This window comes from Falco cherrug, chromosome Z (assembly GCF_023634085.1).
Source record: "Falco cherrug isolate bFalChe1 chromosome Z, bFalChe1.pri, whole genome shotgun sequence".
Classification (NCBI taxonomy): Eukaryota; Metazoa; Chordata; class Aves; order Falconiformes; family Falconidae; genus Falco; species Falco cherrug.
In genome coordinates, this window is record NC_073720.1 from 68109197 (window position 1) to 68130531 (window position 21335).

A 21335-nucleotide genomic window follows, 5' to 3' on the forward strand; every position below is an offset into this window, starting at 1 on the left:
TTCCATCTTTCAATAAAAATGCAGTGTAACAATGCAAACACCATCACTTGCTGCTGCAGATTAATAGATTTGAATTTTATGCAATGCATAAATGCACCTGGCTCCAAAACAGCAACCACAGTCATCATGTCCAGATTTTAGAGGAGTATTTCTCATTTTGCTCTTTTTGGCAGAGCTGGTGATGTCAAGGAAGAAATTCCAGCTTAACTTTAGCCTGAACTGGTAGCCCCAAAATTCAGAAACTATTCACTTCAAAGTCAAAAAAATATTTCCATTGTTGAAGAATATGTTTTAATTTGTGGAGGATACCTGAAACTGCACTGAGAAGTCATAAGAGTCTAAATTCCAGCCTACATCCTGGAGAAGCAAAGGAATTTAATTCAATTTCCACTTAACATTCTTGAAAACTTTAGTATAGAACTTGGCCCTTTCATTTAAAGCACAGGAATAATTCACATGTATTTCTGACTGAAGTGGCAAGAAGTGACACCTCCATACGTTCCTGATTAGTCCGACTTGCTGAGCAGAGAACTTCATGGAACAGGCTGTGGAAGTCTAGTAGGACAGAACAAAAGAATGAAGAAGAGCAATCTTGATCTTTACAGGTTATTAATTTGTTTTAAAATAAAACAAAAAATAATGAGTTATGTTTTTACGAACAACAAAAAAAAAAGAGACTTCTTGTCCTGGTTTCAGCTGGGATGGACTTAATTATCTTCTCAGGAGCTAGTGCAGTGCTGTGTTTTGGCTTTGATGTGAGACTTTCCAGCTCGTTGGGCCTTGCCAACAAAAAGGCTGGAGGAGCACAAGGAACTGGGAGGGGACACCGCCAGGTCAGCCAACCCGAACTAGCCAAAGAGGTATTCCATATCATGGGACAGCATGCCTGGTATGGATACCATACCTGGTGGGTTGGCTGGGATGGGACGGGCAGGTCGCTGCTCAGGGACTGGTTGGCCAGTTGTGAGCAGGTGCATTGAGCACCGCATGTTCCTTTCCTCTTTTCCCTCTGTTTTTTATTCTCTCCCTTCCACTTTTCATTGTAACTGTTATCATCGTTATTATTGTTCTTTCATTTTTATTCTATTCCAATTATTAAATTGTTCTTATCTCAACCCTTAAGTTTTACATTCCTTTCAACTCTCCTCCCCATCCCTCAGGGTGAAAGAGTGAGCAAGCAGCTGCGTGGTACTTAATTACCGGCCAGGGTTAAACCAAGACACCGCTTTTCTCAGGTAATCTCTTTCTAAAACAGCTTACTGATAAACTGAGGCATCACTCATGATGCGATGATACACATGATACTCTGAAACACTGAGAGCTGAAGCTCTAAAATAACAGGCTGAACTCTATACGAAACCTATAACAAAATAAGAGATTGAGCATTTGATTAAGTTTTCACAAGTGCTCTGGCTTCTCTGAAATAGATTGCAAGGTGCCCTTAAAAAGAAATGTAATGAAATTATGCCAGTTTTAGGCACTATTTCCCTCCACAATAGGTAAAGGTAAGCATTTACAGTCCTGTCAACACTACTCATAACAGATGTAATTTTTTCCTCTAGAGGGCTACTGACATGGTAAATATATAATGTATTATTAGACTACATCTAGAACAACACTGTGTCCAGTCTAGGGCCTACAAGTGGACGGAAGACATCAATAAATGGAGTGAGTCCAGCAGAGAGCCACTAAAATTGTTGGGACTAGTGCGTTTGTCCTGCGCAGAGAGGTTGGAGCAGCAGGGTTGGATCAGCTTGGACAAGGTGGCGCCTGGGGTACCTAACAGCAGCCACCAGTGCCTACAAGGGACTGTCAGTGAGTGGGACCTTCTCAGCAGGGCATGGCAGAAAGGCAAGGGACAGGAGAGACTAAGACTCACTTCTCCAGGAGGACAGGCAGGCAAGGTGGTAGCACAGGCTGCCCAGGGGCTGTGCAGGCTCCCTCCCTCCCTGAGCAGCCCGGTCTGACCCCCATGGCTGACCCTGCTGGGAGCAACGCCTTGTACCAGGCACCTCCCTAGGTCTATAATAGAATTCTCTTAGAATTTTATGGTAAAAACGTGGTACTTCATGATGTGGAGAAAGTTTCACTGGTAAAAACAAATGCTTCAGAGCAGAACCTTGCTCTATCCATTATAGGCAGGAAATCCAAATTTTCAGGAAAAGCTATACAGAAAGAATTAGAGACTATGTAAGTGTAATGCATATGTCAGCAATATTAATTGTACTAAAAATGTCTGTGTATATATATATGAATAGGAAATTAAAAAAAAAACACGTGTGTGTATATATATTTGAAATTAGGAAAGACCAATTCATTGCATTTCTAGATACAATGGTCTTGCATCAGCCAACCTCATAAAAAAACAGATTATGAGATTATAAAACTGGTCAGGAGCATACTAACACTTACTACTTCTCAAGTGTAGCATAGTTACACTCACGCATGCTTAAAAGGCTTTATTAAATCAGAAAGCAAAATCCACCTAGTTCATTATCTGGTTTCAAAAATTCACCAGTTGACACTCAAAAAAATTATGCAAGAAATCTTTAGAGTATGATCTATCCTGACATAAACTGTCTGTTTCCAAATATCCCCATTTTAAGGACTCCTGAAACACAGTTTATTTGCTGTCTCTTGCTATATTATTGTATTTTATAACCCCTGCCAGATTTTCCTTTGGTTAACACATCTTATTACTTTTTAACCTATTTATAATATTCTTGGTATCTATGATAAAATTGGACATTCTGTAATTTAATTATCAATCACGAAAAACGCATTTTATTTATTTCAAATGTACTTCCTGAAATGTCATCTAATATCCTGCTGCTCTCTATTCCTGAGAAACAAGAGTTGTTATTTCCTTCGGACCCTTTAACACTTTTTCAATACACTTCTTACTTCCCTGCCTCTAGTATCTTGAATATTTAACAACTTCTTCCATGCAAACTGTTCCAACCTTGGATCGTGCTTAACTATTTTTTTTCCCTGCTTTTAGTATGTAATATGGAAGTCTAACAAGCAGTATTTAGAAATCTTTATAAAGCATGAACTGACACAGTAGCTAACCATTTTTTTGTCTTGCCTCATTTTTCTTCTAAAGGGACGATTTTCCAAATAACAATACAATTAATTTTACTCACTAATCTGTAATGAAAGGAAATCACAACTATGACTAATATTATTATGTAAACATTGTAATCGATTTACTCCCTTCTCTTAAATACACTATAAGAATAAAACAGTACTAGCAAGTTTGCCCAGACATAAGCAGTAGCAAGACACACATTTTTAATACTATTTTTTATTTTTCATTACAAATACATATTAACTTATCAAAAACATTTTATTTTCTCTACTTTTTCTAACTAAAAAAATCACTAATTATTTTCCTAAATAAACAAAAAAATTTCTGAATTAAAAAGCATTAAGTGGCAATGAAGTGCAAAATACACTTCAACAGTGTATTCAAAATAGTGTCTAAGAAAAACTGAAGACACATGGAGTACACCTCTTACATTTATATTCTAAAAGAGATCAGACTGTTGAGACCATCACCTTTTCAAAATCTGAAATTTCCATTGTAGTAAGAATTCTGAGGTGCTTTTACAAAAATCAAGAGTTCTACTTCTGTTCCATGAGCTGTCTAAAAGCAAGAATGTGTGCTTTCATAAATGTGAAGAAGGAATGCATCAAGAAAAAACTCTCCCAGGAAAATCTGGCAAATATGTTTTCTTGTCTTTAAGCTGCAATCTGATTCTGGAGGGTTCACTGTTCTGGTCAGATAAGCTCTTGGAAGAGATCATGATACTCCCAGAGATATTTCACTACGTGCCAAAATCTTGTGGAAAAATAGAAGTATTTCCTTACATCCCTAACTGAACATATTCTAATATTTTAGTTGTAAAAGATGTTTACAGTAGCTTTCCGTGACATCTTTTCCATCAGAAAGTGTTACACCCCTGGACTCAGTGTAGGAATCAGTACAGGACTGAAATAAAGCTCCTTCTCTTCAAACGTTTTGCTCCAGCTATAGCAAGTTTGTTTTTAATACAGCTCATCTGTAAAAATGCTCAGTTCTCTCCTGTACAAATTACACTTCCCAGCACCCTGCTACAGCACACAAAAAACACTATTTAATTCCCACCTATATACCTCTCTCCAAATCAATTTCTAGTACTATACCAATAGTCTTCTTGAATAAGCATCTCTCTTGGCTCCAGGTTACTATAAGCCATCACTGGGTCCTGTATAATGATGGCTGCCTGATGAAGGTAAATGTTTCCTTATAGAAATGCCACATAAAATGCTACTGAAGAGGCAACAGCTGTTGAGATTACACAGTTTTAACTCTCTTAAATGCTACATAATTTTTTTACAAGAAAGGTCTTTCTTGTTTTTTAGGCCATTCTAGCAAGAGGGTTGAAATAAAGTTACCTTCCACAACTACATCAAGAACTGAAGACACAGATCAACTCTCATCCAAATCGATTAGTCACATCCTCACTCTTCTCAACACCAGGCCGCTCAAAATGCAAATATTTGAAATGTTTTGCTCCAGACACATCCCACATGTAAGTATCCACTATAACTAAGACTCTGTTTAGACAAAACATCCAGCAGCAGTTGCTGGTTTTCCCTGTTGCACACTTGAAATTTATTAACAAGCCAGGCCACGAATATCTGACAAGAGAAAGTCATTGTGTTATAACTCAGAAGACTCAGTTAATTTTGCTGCTTGACAGTGAACTTCCCAGCAGTTTAGAGAGAATTTAATGCTGCAGTTTCATTCTCACAGATACATCTTCCTGGGTTTTTTTCTTACAGATCTACAAGAATACTAATGAACTTAAACTGTACTGAATCAAATGTTTTCATCCTATGTTGTGGTATAAAGTAAGCCTTACAAACCAATTACACTGGAAGAAAAAAAAAAGCAGAATGGAGATGGCATGAGATTAGTCATAACTGCACAACTAATGCTACAGTACTGCTGGTAGTAACCTTGCGCTACTGTGTAAGTTCAGGTTTCTGTTTTGTATTCTTTTGCTGACTTACACTCAAGTTAAAAATTACTGCAGTGGTTAGCACCATGCTAAAATTTTTTTTCACTCAAGGTTTTGCTGACCTTATATTTTGGAAATGGGTTACATTTTCTGAAATATTTAATTAGTATTTAGGGTTCACATTTTCCTCAGAGTTTGAAAATCATAGCTTCAAGATTTAATGGGATTCTCATGCAGTTTCTTGGTAAATCAAATAAAACACTTAAATCTTAGCTTCCACTTGACAAATAGTTTTCAAGAAGAAAATATCATCTATATCTGATACAAAATAAAATATTCTTCAAAAAATTCAACATTCTGAAGCATGTAAGTTCTCTACAATTTATTGGAAAGATGTTTCTCCTATAAAGTGTAAAAGACTACTTATGTTAAGGAATGCTACTGAATGAAACATGCTACAGAGCAACAGCTTGGACTGCGTAGCAGCTGAAGTATTCCACAGCTAAAGGTAAAGATCAAACTTCTTACCACAAAATGATGGCAGTATTTGGGTTCTTTAAGCTCAGAAGCCAATATCTAAACAACTCATAAATTCTTTTGTATTTTAACCTGCCATTTTAGAAAAAGCTAACATGTTCCAGCCAGGCTAGAAATCGTAATGGCTTTTCATGAGCACAGTATCAGTTCAAAATACCTACTCAAGGTAATTTGCATTTCACTGCCTGGTCAAGGTACAGGTGTTTTTTCCAAAATAACTTCCCAATTTTGAAACAAACTCAGCCAGTTTCAAATGGTTATTTATCCAATTATCCAAATGGATATTTGTTGCTATTTTTACTTCACTTTAGTGTTTTTTGTCTTATTTTGTTTTTGTGTCTTTTGCTGTTGATGCGAAAAGATGTTCACAGATGGGGAAAGGTGACTGCACAGAAAGCAAGAGTAGGCACAAAACGCAACTGAAGAAATAAATTCTGTATAGTCAATTCTTAGCATTTTAGGTATATCCTTTTAAATGAAACGTTACTACAGTAATAGCATTTCTGAAAACTGGGTTAATAAACAAAATACTTGTTCCTGATAGCTGGGAATATTCAAACAAGATTGTTTCTAAATGTTTGAAAAAAGATGTGATGTCTGTTTCTGATTTAGAAGAAAAAGATCCACACAGTATTTAAATTACACAATCATAGCATTTGAAAGGCAACTGCCAGCCATAATTGGAAAAACCCCGTAACTTCAGTTGAGTAATATAACACCTAACCATAAACAAAACAGAACAAATTATTTCTTGAAACTAAGTCCTACTCTGGGAATATTCAGATGTCTCCAATCTGACAATTATATATGCAGTAACACTACAAAGAGCTCTTGCATTATTTTATTTTTCCTCAGAAATACATGTTCCACCATAGCAGCTTTTAAGTCTTAAAAACAGTATGTTGGTAGAAATTGTCTAGATTTCACTGACAATAAAAGAATCACTGCAGAGTTTAATATCAAGTGCCATTTGAACCTAACATTTTACTTGACAAGAAGTATTATGACAGCTCACCACAGTACCTTGTCTACATGGAAAATTAAATCCAGTTCACAGACATTTTCAAAGCATTTGTCTAATGTTTCCACAAATACCTGAAAAGAGAAAAAAAAAGCCTGAGGTCAAGCTTTAACAGAAACTCAATAGCTCCATCAGGTGTGAGGTTTAACAAAAGCAAATACAGAAAGTAAACACTGGGCAGATTTTAAGGCATTAAAAGCATCTATAGAAATTATGTAGTTAACATTGTTATGTCAACAGTATGTTATCTGTAGAGGGCAAAACCATTAAGCACAAGTCAGTTTATGTTATAACTCTGCTAAAAGTCACAGTTTTAAATAATAGTTACATCTTGAAAAAACAGCAATATCATATATGCTTCAATTTTCTCAGCTGTGATTCAGTGTTCCTTTCCATTTCATTAGAGCCCAATTATTAAGCAACAATCAGCTAGGGTTTTTTTTCAGTATTATTATTATTTTTAACCATTACTATACTGCAGGCATCTCCTGGTCATCCAGACTACTGTTAACTTTGCCACACATAGGCACATGTGTAATGCAAACAAACTGTCAGCATCATGCAAGTGTCAGCATTACAACTTCCAGCAACAGTACAGCAGCTTTCACCTGATTTAGACCTCCTGAATCCACGATGGACCAAGGAAAAAGGTAGCTGTCTTAATGTCACACCTGCTGATCCTATCAGGCATAACACCACATAAATTTAGAGAAGTCCAGCAGTTTGTACCCAGTCAAATAACCTCTCCCTGAATCTAGAATGTGAGTGCACAAAGCAGAAAAAAACCATAGCACCTGCTGAAGTCCAGCCACTGATCTCTGCCAGATATGGACTGCACATTACCCCGCTCTGGGTGCTTCTGTAACAGATTCCTTGGTACTCATGTTAGCCACTTTTGGCACATCAAGAGCATCCCAGGCCCCAATTAGGCCAGACAATGAAAAGATGACTGTACTTACACTCCTAATGCTCCCAAATGCAAATCACCATGTGCTTGTGGTGAGTGCTGACAAAAGATTCCAGTCCTAGGGAAGTATAAGCACAAGTTCCTTTATGCAACAGAGAACACCTACTGACTTAGATGAGGTGTGTCATGACCTCCAAGTTAAACATATACTTGAGTTTGAGAGCTTCGGATCCTCAAAATTAAGAAGATTTTCTGTAAGAATTTACAGATCATTTATTAATGACCAGTAAATAGGCTGCAATTTATGTGATATTTTAATCTTAGTTTTAGATGGTTTAAGGCCATTTTGTCACAATATGCATTGATACTATTTATTAATCACTAAATGTATTTTGGGGGGGTTTGCAACTCTAAACTGAAACCCTGAAGCAGCAATATGGAAGGAGTTAAACATCTGATTTTTATTCTCTCTCCTTTCAACATGGTTTGTTAATCATGAAATACTTTAGGTTAGAAAGGCCTTTAAGATCACTGAATCCAACCATTAACCTAAAACTGCCAAGTCCATCTCTAAACCACACATCTACACATCTTTTAAACACGTCCAGGGGTGGTGACTCAACCACCTCCCTGGGCAGCCTGTTCCAGTGCTTCACCACACTTTCAGTGAAGGAAGCTTTCCTAATCTCTAATCTAAACCTCCCCTGGCGCAACTTGAAAGCTGTTTGCTCTTCTCCTGTTGCTTGTTATCTGGGAGAAGAGACCAACCCCCACCCGCCCACAGCCTCCTGTCAGGCAGCTGTAGAGAGCAGCAAGGTCCCCCCTGAGCCTCCAGACTAAACACCCCCAGTTCCCTCAGCGGCTCCCCACAAGACCTGTGCCCCAGCCCCTTCCCAGCCCCGCTGCCCGTCTCTGGACACGCTGCAGCCCCTCTACGTCCCTCTTGCAGAGAGGGGCCCAGACCTGAACACAGGGTTCGAGGGGCGGCCTCAGCAGTGCCCAGTGCAGGGGGACGGTCACTGCCCTGGTCCTGCTGGCCACACTGCTGGGGACACCAGCCAGGGTGCTGCTGGCCGCCTGGGCCCCCTGGGCACACTGCTGGCTCCTGCCCAGCCGGCCGTCACCCAGCACCCCCAGGCCCTTTCCCACCAGGCCCTTTCCAGCCGCTCTGCCCCAGCCTGTAGCGCTGCGTGGGGCTGGTGTGACCCAAGGGCAGGACCCGGCACTGAGCCCTGCTGAACCTCACACAACTGGCCTGGGCCCATCGCTCCAGCCTGCCCAGGTCCCTCTGCAGAGCCTCCTGCCCTCAGGCAGGTCAACACTCCCCCCAGCTTGGTGTCATCTGCAAACTGACTGAGGGTGCACTCGATCCCCTCGTCCAGTTCATCATAAACAGAACTGGCTCCAGTACTGAGCCCTGGGAAACACCACTTGTGACCAGCCACCGAGTTTAACTCCATTCACCACAACTCTTTGTGGGTAAAAAGCCTGCTTCTATAGTTAGGTATTTGTCTACAGACCCAGTAAAACATGTCTACTTGATGTGAGCCATTTCCAGTTGTCTACCTTGCATATCAAGAAAGATTACTTTCACATCTCAATCCCTGGTCTCAGATCCTGCTTACATTATAAAAGAGAAGATGATCATACTCTGCTGTTGCTATTACTACTATTATCAATCTCCATTTTAACGTCAAACTACATCTAACTTATGTTCCATGCATTTAGAACAAGGATTCTTCTTTAATATCAAAATACCAATTCATAACTTAAAGAAGGAATGTAGAGCATTTTCACAGGCAGACTCAAGACAGTAAGGTTCACTGACAACAGTTAACTGGATATGCTTCTGTTAAATTATACTGAAGCTAAGTGAAGCAGATCTTTTTTTTTTTGTCTTAAAGGTTGTTGTTAATTTGTTGTGATAGTAAGTCTTCTACGAAGAAGGTATGCAAGCAAGCAAAAAAAGTCTATGTTAAGCAGAAGAAACTACACAGGTCACAAATATAATGCAGCAAGACAAATGACCAGAGATGTTCTCTTACTTTCCTTGTACCTTAGGAGAATGAGGTTACAAAGACAGTGCTGCTTGGTATTAGCTGCAGGAAGAAGATTGGAAATAAAAGTGTAAATGTAATTTTTATCCAAATATATTAATTAAAAGAGATAACAGTTTGACACTGTTTTTGAAAGAAAATAAAATATTCCTCATATACATCACCAAGTTTGCACATGAACTTGCATACTCTGGTTTTGACATCTATTTAGTTCCTTGAAAAAACAAAGGAACATGCTGAAAACAAATGCAACACGAAAACCCTCCAAAAATCCCCCACAGGTGTGTGTGTTTAGTAGTAGTACGTATGCCCACACATCAACACCACGTAGTCTTACTTTTGTGACCTTTGTCCACTAACTAGGGCTTCTCCTATAAGGTTTGATTCATAGTTACAACGGTTACTTTGAAACCTTTACATGTTACATTGCAACAACACCACACATTGAATGAACTCACAGACTTCTGCTTGCAATGCATGACCAGTAATCCACATCAAACATTTTCTAATCTAAGAGAAATCACATGGCACAAAGTACTCTTCAAAGAAATTTCTAACTGGCTAAGGACTTCTGGTGGAAACTTTGGAAACTTCCTCAATCTTCCATTCACAATGGAGAGTTCACTCACAGTAATGCCAGCACTTATAAGGTATACATCTATTACAAATAACTGGTCTTTAAAAGCATTAGTCTACAAGGTAAACTAGGTTTTTACAGTAATGTTCCTTGACCTATTTTAAGACACTTTCAAACAATTGTTATAGTAAATAAAATTAAAGCCACTTTCATCATCATTGTAGCTGAGAGTCAAATGAATTCCACACCATGGCAACATTGCTAGAATTTAAGTACTTCAGTAATGACTTCAGATGCACCTAGTGATATTACTGGAAAAGAAACATAAATAAGCGACTTAAGTAACAGTAAAATAACTATGCATGCACAACGAATTACTAGCTCCCCCTTGTGCTTCACTTTTGAAATCATAATCTTTTACAGTTCGAAGAAAAACCCATGTACATCTATCTCTATGCAAGGCAACCAGAAAAGAAAACAAACAAACAAAAAACCAACCCAAAAGGAAAACCCACACCTTTCTTTTGTAGTAAATATACTTTAATATTAAAGCCAGATACACACCTGGAGACTAAAGTATATGAATCAAAATAACAAATTGTTATTGGTTATATATAAGCCAGGTGCTTCCTATACTCAGCAATATGACAAAAAGTAAAGCACTACATCTACCATGAAGGATTCATTTTTTCATTAGGTAAACAACAAAACACAGGAATCAAATATACATTAATATTGGGAAGACAACAAGGCTAGCAGAAAAATCAGAACACCAAATCAATTAAATGCATCTGATACTAGATAATGTCAAATACTAACAAAAGCAGGTACCAAAATTAAGTAAAATCAATAGGTGTAACTCATATAAAGAATATCCCATCCTTCTTCCTAGGCTAAATAGCAATGGTAAATCTTAAGATAGAATTCATTCAATCAGCCCGTGGAAAGCCCTGTCCTTCACTGCTTTTGACTGTTCAAATGCTACTTCAGACTCATTTAAAACATAACAGTCTGAATGTGCAACCAGTTTTCCATACGCAAGACTAGTTTCTGTTCTGCTCTAAGAGTGGCCTTTAGTAAGTCATCATTCACATATCGTTGCAAGCACATGAAATCAACTACCAAGCTTTCACAGCATTTCTAATTGGGAAATCCTTGGAGCAGCTGCTGCATTTGTCCACACTTACACTGACATCCCAGTTTTCTTTCAAAAACTTTTTTTTTAAAAAAAACTATTCATAGATTATTCAGAGAATGCCAAGCTTACAGTGTAAGCAAAAGACTGTACAAGTCCTGCTGATTAGTCAAAACAGAAGTGTGGTCTTTGAAGCAGACCTATCAATAGACAAACACATTACTAACAAGACTTTTAAGGTCAACATGGTTTTTTTTACTTTTAATTAATTCCTGCCCTTTACTTTCCACCAAACTCTAAAATAAACTCATAGTGTTAACTGAGAACTAGTTAATGGATTTGTCTGCCAAAACATGTATCCTAGTTGTACGTCTCTCCTTTTTTTATTTAATTCCATAAAAGCATCTCTGGTCAGGATGATTTATCTTTAAGAACTGAGAAAAATATCATTTGTGAACTGCACTGCGTTTCCCCCATGCATCTTACTGAACATTATCTTGCATGGCTATATACAACTTTTCATGGAAGACTGATCTCACTGATTTAACTGCTTACTGCATCAACATGTCTTGGAAGTACAGCAATGGGCTAAAATTCTCGAAAATGCTTAAAGGTGACATAGGCTTTTACGTCCATAACATAGGTACCATCATAACTGTCACTCAACTTTTTCCTCATGGCAGTCTACAGCTAGTTATATCTTGTTATGTACTTTATTTCCATGCGCTATAACCTTACACTTCACAGGCTAAAGCGTCTGAAATAGCTACAACTCATGACATAATTTACACTGAATCCAAAAGACTGGAAAACCTACCTAGCACAGATACTGATCTATCTCCCATCCAATTAATCAAAACCAATAAACAGAACCTTGCTTTTGTATTTAAAAAAAAAGAAACTGAACAAAAATTTACAGTATGAATTTGCCTGAGGTGTTCAAACACATATAGTTTGAACACAGTATAAAATCTGAGGCAGAGTCTATGAATACATACATACAATGTATTCACTAAGGCTGAGCCAAAAACCCCCCTGTGAAACAGCTCTGACCCAATGGTGATACAAGTGACCTTCACAGAAGTATCTTAACTATTACAACAAAAACTTCATGCTGAAAAGAACTGCAGACTGCCATATGTAATCTAATCCACTATAGATTCATTCAGTTTATAAGAGATTAAAGTGCTAGACTGAGTTCTAGGTTCATTTCACCAGCTCATTTTCATGAAATCATAAACTGGCCCTCTACCTAACTACTTATTCAAACAATTCAGCCTATGTATGATTCATAACAAACCACAGATGGCTTACTCTTACCTGTGCTGTCCCTGAACTACAGTACACAAAGATGTATGAAAATGGTTCAACACTTCTCTACAAAAAACAAAGCTCTTTTTGGTGTATATACTGCCAGTCTGCATTGCACATAGCATTCAGATGCAATAACAAACTTTGAGGGTACTTTTCCAGTGTAAGATACATTTAATTCTGATTGTTATTGCTAAGAGGATTAAACAGATCCTTCTTGTGAGCCAGACTAGAAAAAAAATATGTTTCATTAATCTTTGTATACCTTAAAATCAAATGGTTGAAGTAATGATCATGAGAAATGTGAAAACTGAACATCTGCAGGGACTGTGGTGAGACTGTATTTATGAACAAAATTGTATGGGTCAGGAAAAATAGAAACAGGAGTTCTATTTTTTATGCTTCCTTCAAGTAATTATACTGGCAAGTAATCAAACACTGCAGCATAATGCAGAGGATGTGAAATGTAAAGACAGAGAGACTGAAATCCATCTGAGCACTTCTGGCACAAGAAGCAACACAGTTTAGAGTAAAGTTTAAGATCTCCCTACTTCAGAAAGCTTGAAGGCTATACAAATATAGGTAGTAATAAGCTCGAGTGATTTGCTTCAACACCTTAAAGTACAATTCAGGTTACACTGTGCAACTGGAAATGATGGGGAGGTACTGATACAACATTTTTAATAAACCATAATAAATAAAAAGTTAGTTGAACTTGCATAGTGGCCCTGCAAAACATAACAGGGCAGACTGATTGACCTAGGTAGTCTTTCTTATCCTTATTAAACATAAGATATTTTTAATATCCAGTTTATTTGAAAAACACCCCTGAGTCATATGAAATATTGTTTCTTTTCTCAGTTCATAACTATTTTAGCACTTCCAAGCAAGAAGACACATTATGCAACAAGCAACTAAACAACTCTGTACAACAAACTGTTAATGACATGTAAGGCCACTGTGTATCTCACTCAGTAAGTTGTACTGTTCAGGTATTGCAGAATGTTTCTATAACCAAAGATGATATAAGGATCTCAAAAACCAGCTTCATTCCCTGCTACCCTCAGAAAGACAATTTGGATCTACTGTTCAGAAAAGCCCTCTGTTCTGAATGCTAATAGGTGACTATGAGAAGCTATACAGCTCCAATAAAGGTCTGCATGGAACTGTGAGACCTTCAAGGCTCACCGTGCTTTCTGCAGTGAATAATCAATAGATACAGGCCCACATCTCAGCGTATTGCAGATTTTACTTATGGAATAAATCAATTCTCTTGATGTGCAAGCTTCCAAGACCCATTTTATGTAATGACATGCATCACTTCATGGTGTGAATGTATTTTTTGCCACATCTGACTACACTAACATGCATCACTATAATTGTTTATGTGCAAATTTTAAGTTGAAAAATCACTGGTGTAGTCAACAGTTCTCTTGACATAAGAGTGATCATATCACCAGACATGGGTTTTGTTGCTGAGATGATACCGATCATTTAACAGTGTAAATCATACATACTGTATTGGGAGCCTTGCAGAAGACAAGTATTCAAGGAGTTAGTAATCTTGAACAGGCCATGTCTGCTCTACTGCGCTTGAGAAGCCTGTCCCTTACTAATGTAATCTGTAATTTATAATGTCTTTGGGAAAGGTGAACTGTAGGTGGATCAAGGAGTGGAATATATTGATCCTGACCAAGAAACTGTTGCATGTTTAATACCACTCAACCCGAGCAGGCACAGGCCTGTGCTGTGTAGCACAAATTCTCTGGCTGCACGGTAAACTCAGCCAGCACACTGTAACACAGGAGCCTGCTGGCAGCTCCAACTTAGTACTGGTGCTTACGTCACCTACACGGCCTTGCCCGGTACCCCTAACTGCAGCAACAAGTTCTCATGAGAACATCCTCTAGGAATAGAGTTGCTTTCTTCTGATGAAATCATGTACCAGCTCAAAGGTCCAAAAAAGGGACAGCTTCTCGCCAGGGACAGGATCTGCTCTGCACAGCACACCATGGGAAAATTACCTGGGCTCCACTGTATGCTGCATGAACATGGGATGCCCAGCACCTGAAGGGGTATAAGATTTACTGTCTGCATTCATCTTACTCTGTTTTATTAAACAGTTACGTCATAAAGCCATTTTGTTGCCAAGCCTTTCTTGAGATCCAGGAAGAACCTATACCAGCTTTCTTTCTCACCTCTCCCCACACCCCCAAGGCAGAACACGTGTCTAAAGCAGCATTTGCACTCATTTTCTAAGGTATATCTGACCAAAAGCTCATATGCCACAAGGGAAGTTTCATGCAAAGAGGTTCTGGATGTGTTAACCTATTATATACTTACAATGAGTGAGTGAGACATAAACACCTTTATGTATCAAGGGTCTCACAATCTAAACTTGTCTAGCAAATGTTTGAACAGTACGATTTTCACCTGCAAGCAAAACAAGGCCTTGAAAGTCGCAGCAAAAAATAGCTGCTGATTGTTCAGTAGGTTTTAAATTGCTTCCTTACACCTTTTTCAAAGACATCCAGAAAACTGCAAAAAATTCGGGTGTGTTCACAGTATGAAAGCCCTCTTCACTTCCAAACAGTACAGAAAAAGACAAAGCTAAATATTGAAGTTCTAAAGTATTAAAAGTAAAATTCCACTTGTTAAAAAACAAAGCAGCAAAAAAACCTTACTTGTATGAGGTCTAAAATGCCAAGCTCACTTTCTGAAGAATCCACACAGAAGACAAAATACAAGGTGGCATAGTGTCGGTAAATTAGTTTGTTATCAGATCCACCTATTAATCTAAACAGGAAGAAAACAGGAAAGCTTAGTTAGCATCTCAGGATAAGCTGGGCAAATCCTCACAGTTATTTCAGTTAAAGGAAACCTATTGTTAATGGCTGGCTGCAGATCCCAAATCCAACTATATCACAACTTTCAGTTTGTGATGTAATTACAATGGAAGAATACTAAGTACGAAGACAGCCCAAGCTACATTTACCACAAAAGCACAGTTACTGTTATTAATATGGATAATAATAAAACAACATATGCACTTTTTTATTCAAATCAATTCAAACAGATTACGCAGTTCTATCAAAAAATGGGTATTAAATGTGTTTCCATTACACACTAGTGGACACTGTAGAGAGATTAGTCTGCTTTACAGATCAACAGAGCATATGCCTCTGAACCCTTTCCTGCCCTTCTCAGGGAAGCATCAACAGAAAAAGAAAACTATTCAGACTGGCATTTGAATTACAGAAAAAGCCTTAAATTGGGTTTACAATCTGCTTAATAACCAAGAACATGTTAACACTCTTGTGCTACAAAATGGTTGGCACCTTGAGAAATAAGACTGTACTACAACCAGTGGATTGTGATGCAGTGTTAAAGTCACAGAAGCAATTAAATTTTTATGGACTCATTAATCATCAAACTACTAAACAAAAATAGGTCTGAACGGGCATTTCCTTCCACTATTCTACTGTACCCTTCCCAAAGAAAGTATATAAATCATAAGATGTTTTTGAGATCACCAACATTTGCTTTGAGCAGTAGGAGGCCTGCTCAAATAGAAACAAAAATATTTGTAGCCTCAATCTATATAGCTATGAACATATAATTCTCCCTCAATTCTGTACCAGAACTGAATTTGTTTGGTGTATCACCTGTTTGGTATATCATAATTAATCCCTTTAGTTTCTGCCTTTATCATAGGGAGAGAATATGTACCTAAATAGGAAGAACAAGAAATCTTTTAAGTCACTTTTGCTTAAGCACACTGCTTTGCATTAATGCTTGGGGAGAGGGAACCCCTTCTTCCTGAAGAGCAGGAACTATGTTTAAGAAGTTCAAAATATTGCAAAATATTGCATATTAAGAAGAAAAAAATATTATAAACAAATGTGAAAGTGGAAAGAAGTAGCAATTAACATTTCCTATTTTGTGCTTTATTTACCCACATTTTTCAAATACTTCAGTACACAGAGTTAGTATATATAAATTTAGTTACTATATATAAACTGTTGAGGCTTTTGGGTAAACTGCAAAGTATAAAGTGATCCCTGTCCTGAAAAAAACCCAAACGTTGAAATAGTAACTCCAGAATTGAGCAGTAGGAGGAAAGCTAGAATTGTCCCCTTTGTCTTAGTTTCTTTTTGTTGCACAGCTGTGACTTTTTTTAAAAGGCTCCAAATAGCTTCTGTCTTTCACTTACAGAATTCAAGCCAGCATGTTTCCAGCTTGAAATAATCTCCAAGAACCTAATGACAGAATCACCAGTTGGGTAGTTGGAAGAGAATAATTTTAATTAAAAAAAAAATTAAAGAAAATCAGGAATCATCTTTATCAGGAAAAAGACATCACAGCTGACATGGTACAGCTAAGCATTTTAACTGACTCTGCACACAGAAAATTTAGCCATTAGCATAGTAACTTTCAGTAATCAGAAATTTCCACAATTACAGTATTTAACAGGCTATGACAACCTCTATGTTTAGAATGGAGATCATGAGCTTACTCCATCAGTTGTGACACTTTTTCCTAGAAGGTGGCTTTGTAACTATTCTTGACGACTAATACCTCTAAACCTCTTTTCCATTTCAGAATTCCTTCTCTTCAACTAAAGCAAGACCACATCAGAATCCCTAGAGGTATTTAAAAGTTGTGTAGATGTGGTGCTTAGGGGCACAGTATAGTGGCGGTCTTGGCATTGTTAAGCTAACGGTTGGACTCAATGTTCTTAAAGGTCTTTTCCAACCTAAAAAATTCTATGATTCTATGAAAAAAACAACCAAGATGATTCAAGAAAGGGTATTTTGTGTGTGTCTTCTAGAGACAGAAGATCTAACTCTAGCTTTTCTCATAGGTTGTTCCACCCACATTAATAAAAAATCTTGGTTGGCACTGCATTAATTAGCACATTCAAAACCTATTTTTTTGTTCCTTTTTAGTTTATATAGAAAGCCTGAACCCTGATAAAAAGGCTGAGGAATCCTACTATGAGAGGCTATTCGCTCAAATTTTAGGAGCTCAAGCCAAAGCACCAGCTACAAAATATTTTAATTTTCGCAATTAGTATGGCAAATGCCAATGCCTCTTCAATTGAGATCAGAAATCTTTAGCTTGAGTATAGGGAAACTGGTTAGGTATCATCTCCTTGTTCCTTCCCCATCTTAAGCCTGAAACAATTATAGCACTAGATATGCCACTGTGTCAGTTACAGCACTAGAAACACACTAGTTTTATTGCCTAACTCATTTGGATACATATATACATGTATACTTCAGCTAGTAAAGAATATGTATACCTGGTGCACCACAATACCATTCTTTGTGTATTAAAATATCTCAGGTGACATAGCATTTACATTAAAAGTTATATTATAATCAGCAGTAATATTTGCTAGCCAATAAGTATTGGTCATTTATTTCAAACTTGATACTTACAACCCTCCTTCCAGGAAATTACAGACGTTTTCATCACGTTTCGATACTAAATGGAAAGTTTCTCTGATAATTTGTTGCTGCGTATCTTCACTCTATGAAAGAAAACATATTTAGCTATCAAGCTAAAAGGGATTAAAAAATAATAACACACACTTTATGTTCTATTTCATTAGCTGTATCAGCACCCTCAAACTATCTACTTCTGAAGCCTCAACTCTGCCAATTAACAAGCTGCATATCGGTTTTGTCATTTTAACAAAAAAATTTTTACAACATTAACTGCAGAAGAATACATTATGGAGAAACAATGGTGAAAAAGTGTTTTTAATAAACTTCTGAAAAGCCCTGAAGAATCTAAAAATAGTTTCTTCAAGGAAGGCTTCCCAAGCACTCTGAATTTTTTGTATCTCCATCATAGCCTGAACAACTATGAACTTGCTTTGAAACTACTTTCACCCATGAACAAGGGGGATAACAGTTTCAAAACCTTGAAGGTCATGGGGAAGCTAAAAATCCCAGAATACATAACTCTTTCAGAAATAGCTTACAACACAATGACATCATGAGCAACAGACTCTCCTAAGCCATTAACTCCTTGGCTAGCAGACCAGAAACATCACTTCCAAGTCTGAATTTGCTTGACTCTTCAGCAGTCCCTATTGTGACTCCATCATTCCTGCAAACTTGCTTTTGCTACACTTCTGTAAAAGTGGACTCATTTTTAACAAGTCTGTATTTCCATAGTAAAAAAAAAAATTTAGACAGTTCCTGAAATCCTGCATTTGTTTTACAGAACCCTAAAGTTATCAAGCACAGATAGCCCCCATCCCTGCCCAAGCATGTAAGTCATCATTTAAAACCATTATATGAACAAAATCTTCTAAGCAAAACTGGTGCATGTATCATAAAAATTATTTCAGCTAGAACAGTGCAGTACCCTGCACGACTGCTAAGCATACAAAGCCTGGCAATGGTGTGGTTTGCATTCACCACCTTAAATTCATGTGTTATTTTGCAAACAAGCTCTAGAATCTAAAAAGACATCAGCAAAAAGCTCCAGCAGAATTAAATTGCTCCATAAAACACAGAACAAGAAAGTGCAGACTCCTCTACTTCTATGGTGTGTGCATTCTTTAAACTATGCCTGCTTTACTCCATTGCAGTTTTCTCAGTTACTTCCCCCATGTTCTCTAGCGTGGCAGGCAAAAGACAATGTGTCTTCTTCCCTTAAGAAACCAAGATATTGACTGTTTTAAACAACTTCTGTTTTCAGAATCTGTCCTTATTCACCAAGTTGTTCAGAAACTTATTTTTGACTTGGAAATTACAGCCACAGGCTTCCATTCTGAAACATAAAACCATGGCACATCTGTCTTCCTATTGAATTGCCATGAAGTATTTATTTTGCAAATTACAATTTGCAAATGTGATTGTAAAATATTATTAACTTCATTTTATGCAGCAGAAACTCTTTTCATTCTCATATATATCAGGGAAAAAAGTTACACACATTTTATAAGTTTTGGTATCATGAAGCAAACAAGTTATCTCTTTCAAAGACCTGGCAAAATTCATCTCTGTAGAAAGCAGGAGATGCTTCTACTTGAGAAAAAAACCCTGAGATTCACCTCCAGTACTGGTTCAATTGATACTCAAGTACGTACAAGTCTCACAAAATCTATAAATAAACCTGTCTTACTGAAGTCACACATGCAAAGATATCCAAGACAATTGCACCTGTTTCTGTGCACCACAAAGCTTTAGGGAAATCACCTAATCACGCAATTCCTTAGTTTCTTTTGCTATTCATGTTTTCCAAATTCCAAGGTGTTTTGTTTATACAGACATATTACCCTACTTTAAGCACGGAGGATTTGTTCTATTCCAGTTATGAAAGTAGCAGAGCAGAATCAAGTTGACAGGAAAAATCTGGCTTTCTCCTGCCATTCACTCCTCTCCTTCCCCTGCTTCTTCTCCTTCCCAGGACTTTGATTACACAACAGTAAGGGAAGACACAAGAATTTAATTACATTTGAATGGAAAATCAAAATGGAAGTTAATCATTTCACATTAATGCAAGTTTTGTATACATTTCCAAAGTCTTTCATTTACCTACTTAATTGTTACCTCCACAATGACAGGAAAAAAAGAAAATAAAATGGAAACTTCTTTAGTAAGTTACTGTAGCTCTGCAATAGAAGTTACCAAGACCAAGTGGGGATTCCCACAAGGGGAATACTTATCAATATGTGCAGGTGAGAAGATTCCATTTCAATTTTTAAATTAGAAATAGTAAACAAAAGACATCTGCATGATAGCCCAAAACTGAGAAGAAAATGCATTCACAAACACGTTAGAATTTTCAAATACTGCCTTTCTAAGGAGAAGGGATCAAATTCAGTCACCTGTAGGAGTGACCCATATCAGTTACACTCTTGATTAAAAGCCTGACAGTGCAAACTGGAGTGTCACAGTTACCACTTCTGCTCTGAGAGGTAGAATTATAATACATCCCTTCCAACAACAAAGTTAAATATGACTTCGGTAACAGTCAGAATTGCAAGTAAGTGATGACAAATCCAAGTAAGTAATAGCACTACTGAAATAAAGAGTATTTTCTTTATGTAATTCCAGAAAGCATCACTAGTTTTCTTGTTTAATGCCCACAGTAAGCCCAAGCAGAGCTTAGCCTCTTTGCTAGGAAATACAGTGCATGATCAAAACATTACTTTAAAATCTCCTATCCTTGAATTAAATCAATTGTTTCCACATTGGTTCTTAATTCCCTGTGGCCACACTTTCATTCAGATCAAGTGCATGTGCTGCACTTTCAGAGCTGCTCTGCCACTTGTCTTCTCCTATGCACTTTTCCATTTAATTAAATTTATTTTTCATGTCAACTGTGTTTTGACAGTGCTCTGAAAGTTTCCAAAGAAAAGGATCTGCTCATTCAACCTCTTCTTCCCCAACTTCAGCACCTCTGCCACAGCATGGAGACACGCAGACGCCGAAAGTCAGGCTAAAAATCGTGGCGGAGTTTGGAGTAGCGCTTGCACAAACAAGCTCAGAGTCGAGTTTGCCGCTGCCCTTCCTTCGCCTTCTGTACTGCTAAAAGGCAATTTCCAATGAAAATAACACTGGCTGGGGAAACAGCCTTCCTGGAAATCCCATTTTCCTTACGGACGGTTCTCCCAAGGTCTCAGCACCTCCCATCTCCCTCCCCGCGCCCTGGGCCCACGCCGCTGCCCTAAGCGCAGAGCCGCGGGCGGCCGGGCCTGCCGCGGGCGCGGGGGCCGGATCGGGCCGGCGGGGCCCCGCGTACCACCCCCGCGGCCGC

General features: G+C 37.8%; 1 protein-coding gene across 1 annotated transcript in view; it reads right to left on the reverse strand.

Moving 5' to 3' along the window:
- Nucleotides 1–21335, reverse strand: part of AP3S1 (adaptor related protein complex 3 subunit sigma 1) — a 35221-nt gene that overhangs the window by 13614 nt on the left and 272 nt on the right. Inside the window, exons 2-4 of the mRNA XM_055699417.1 lie at nucleotides 17999–18090; nucleotides 15239–15350; nucleotides 6570–6641 (exon numbers count right to left, since the gene is read on the reverse strand). Of these exons, the coding sequence (XP_055555392.1) occupies nucleotides 6570–6641; nucleotides 15239–15350; nucleotides 17999–18090 (276 nt within the window). The remainder of the gene's footprint in view (nucleotides 1–6569; nucleotides 6642–15238; nucleotides 15351–17998; nucleotides 18091–21335) is intronic.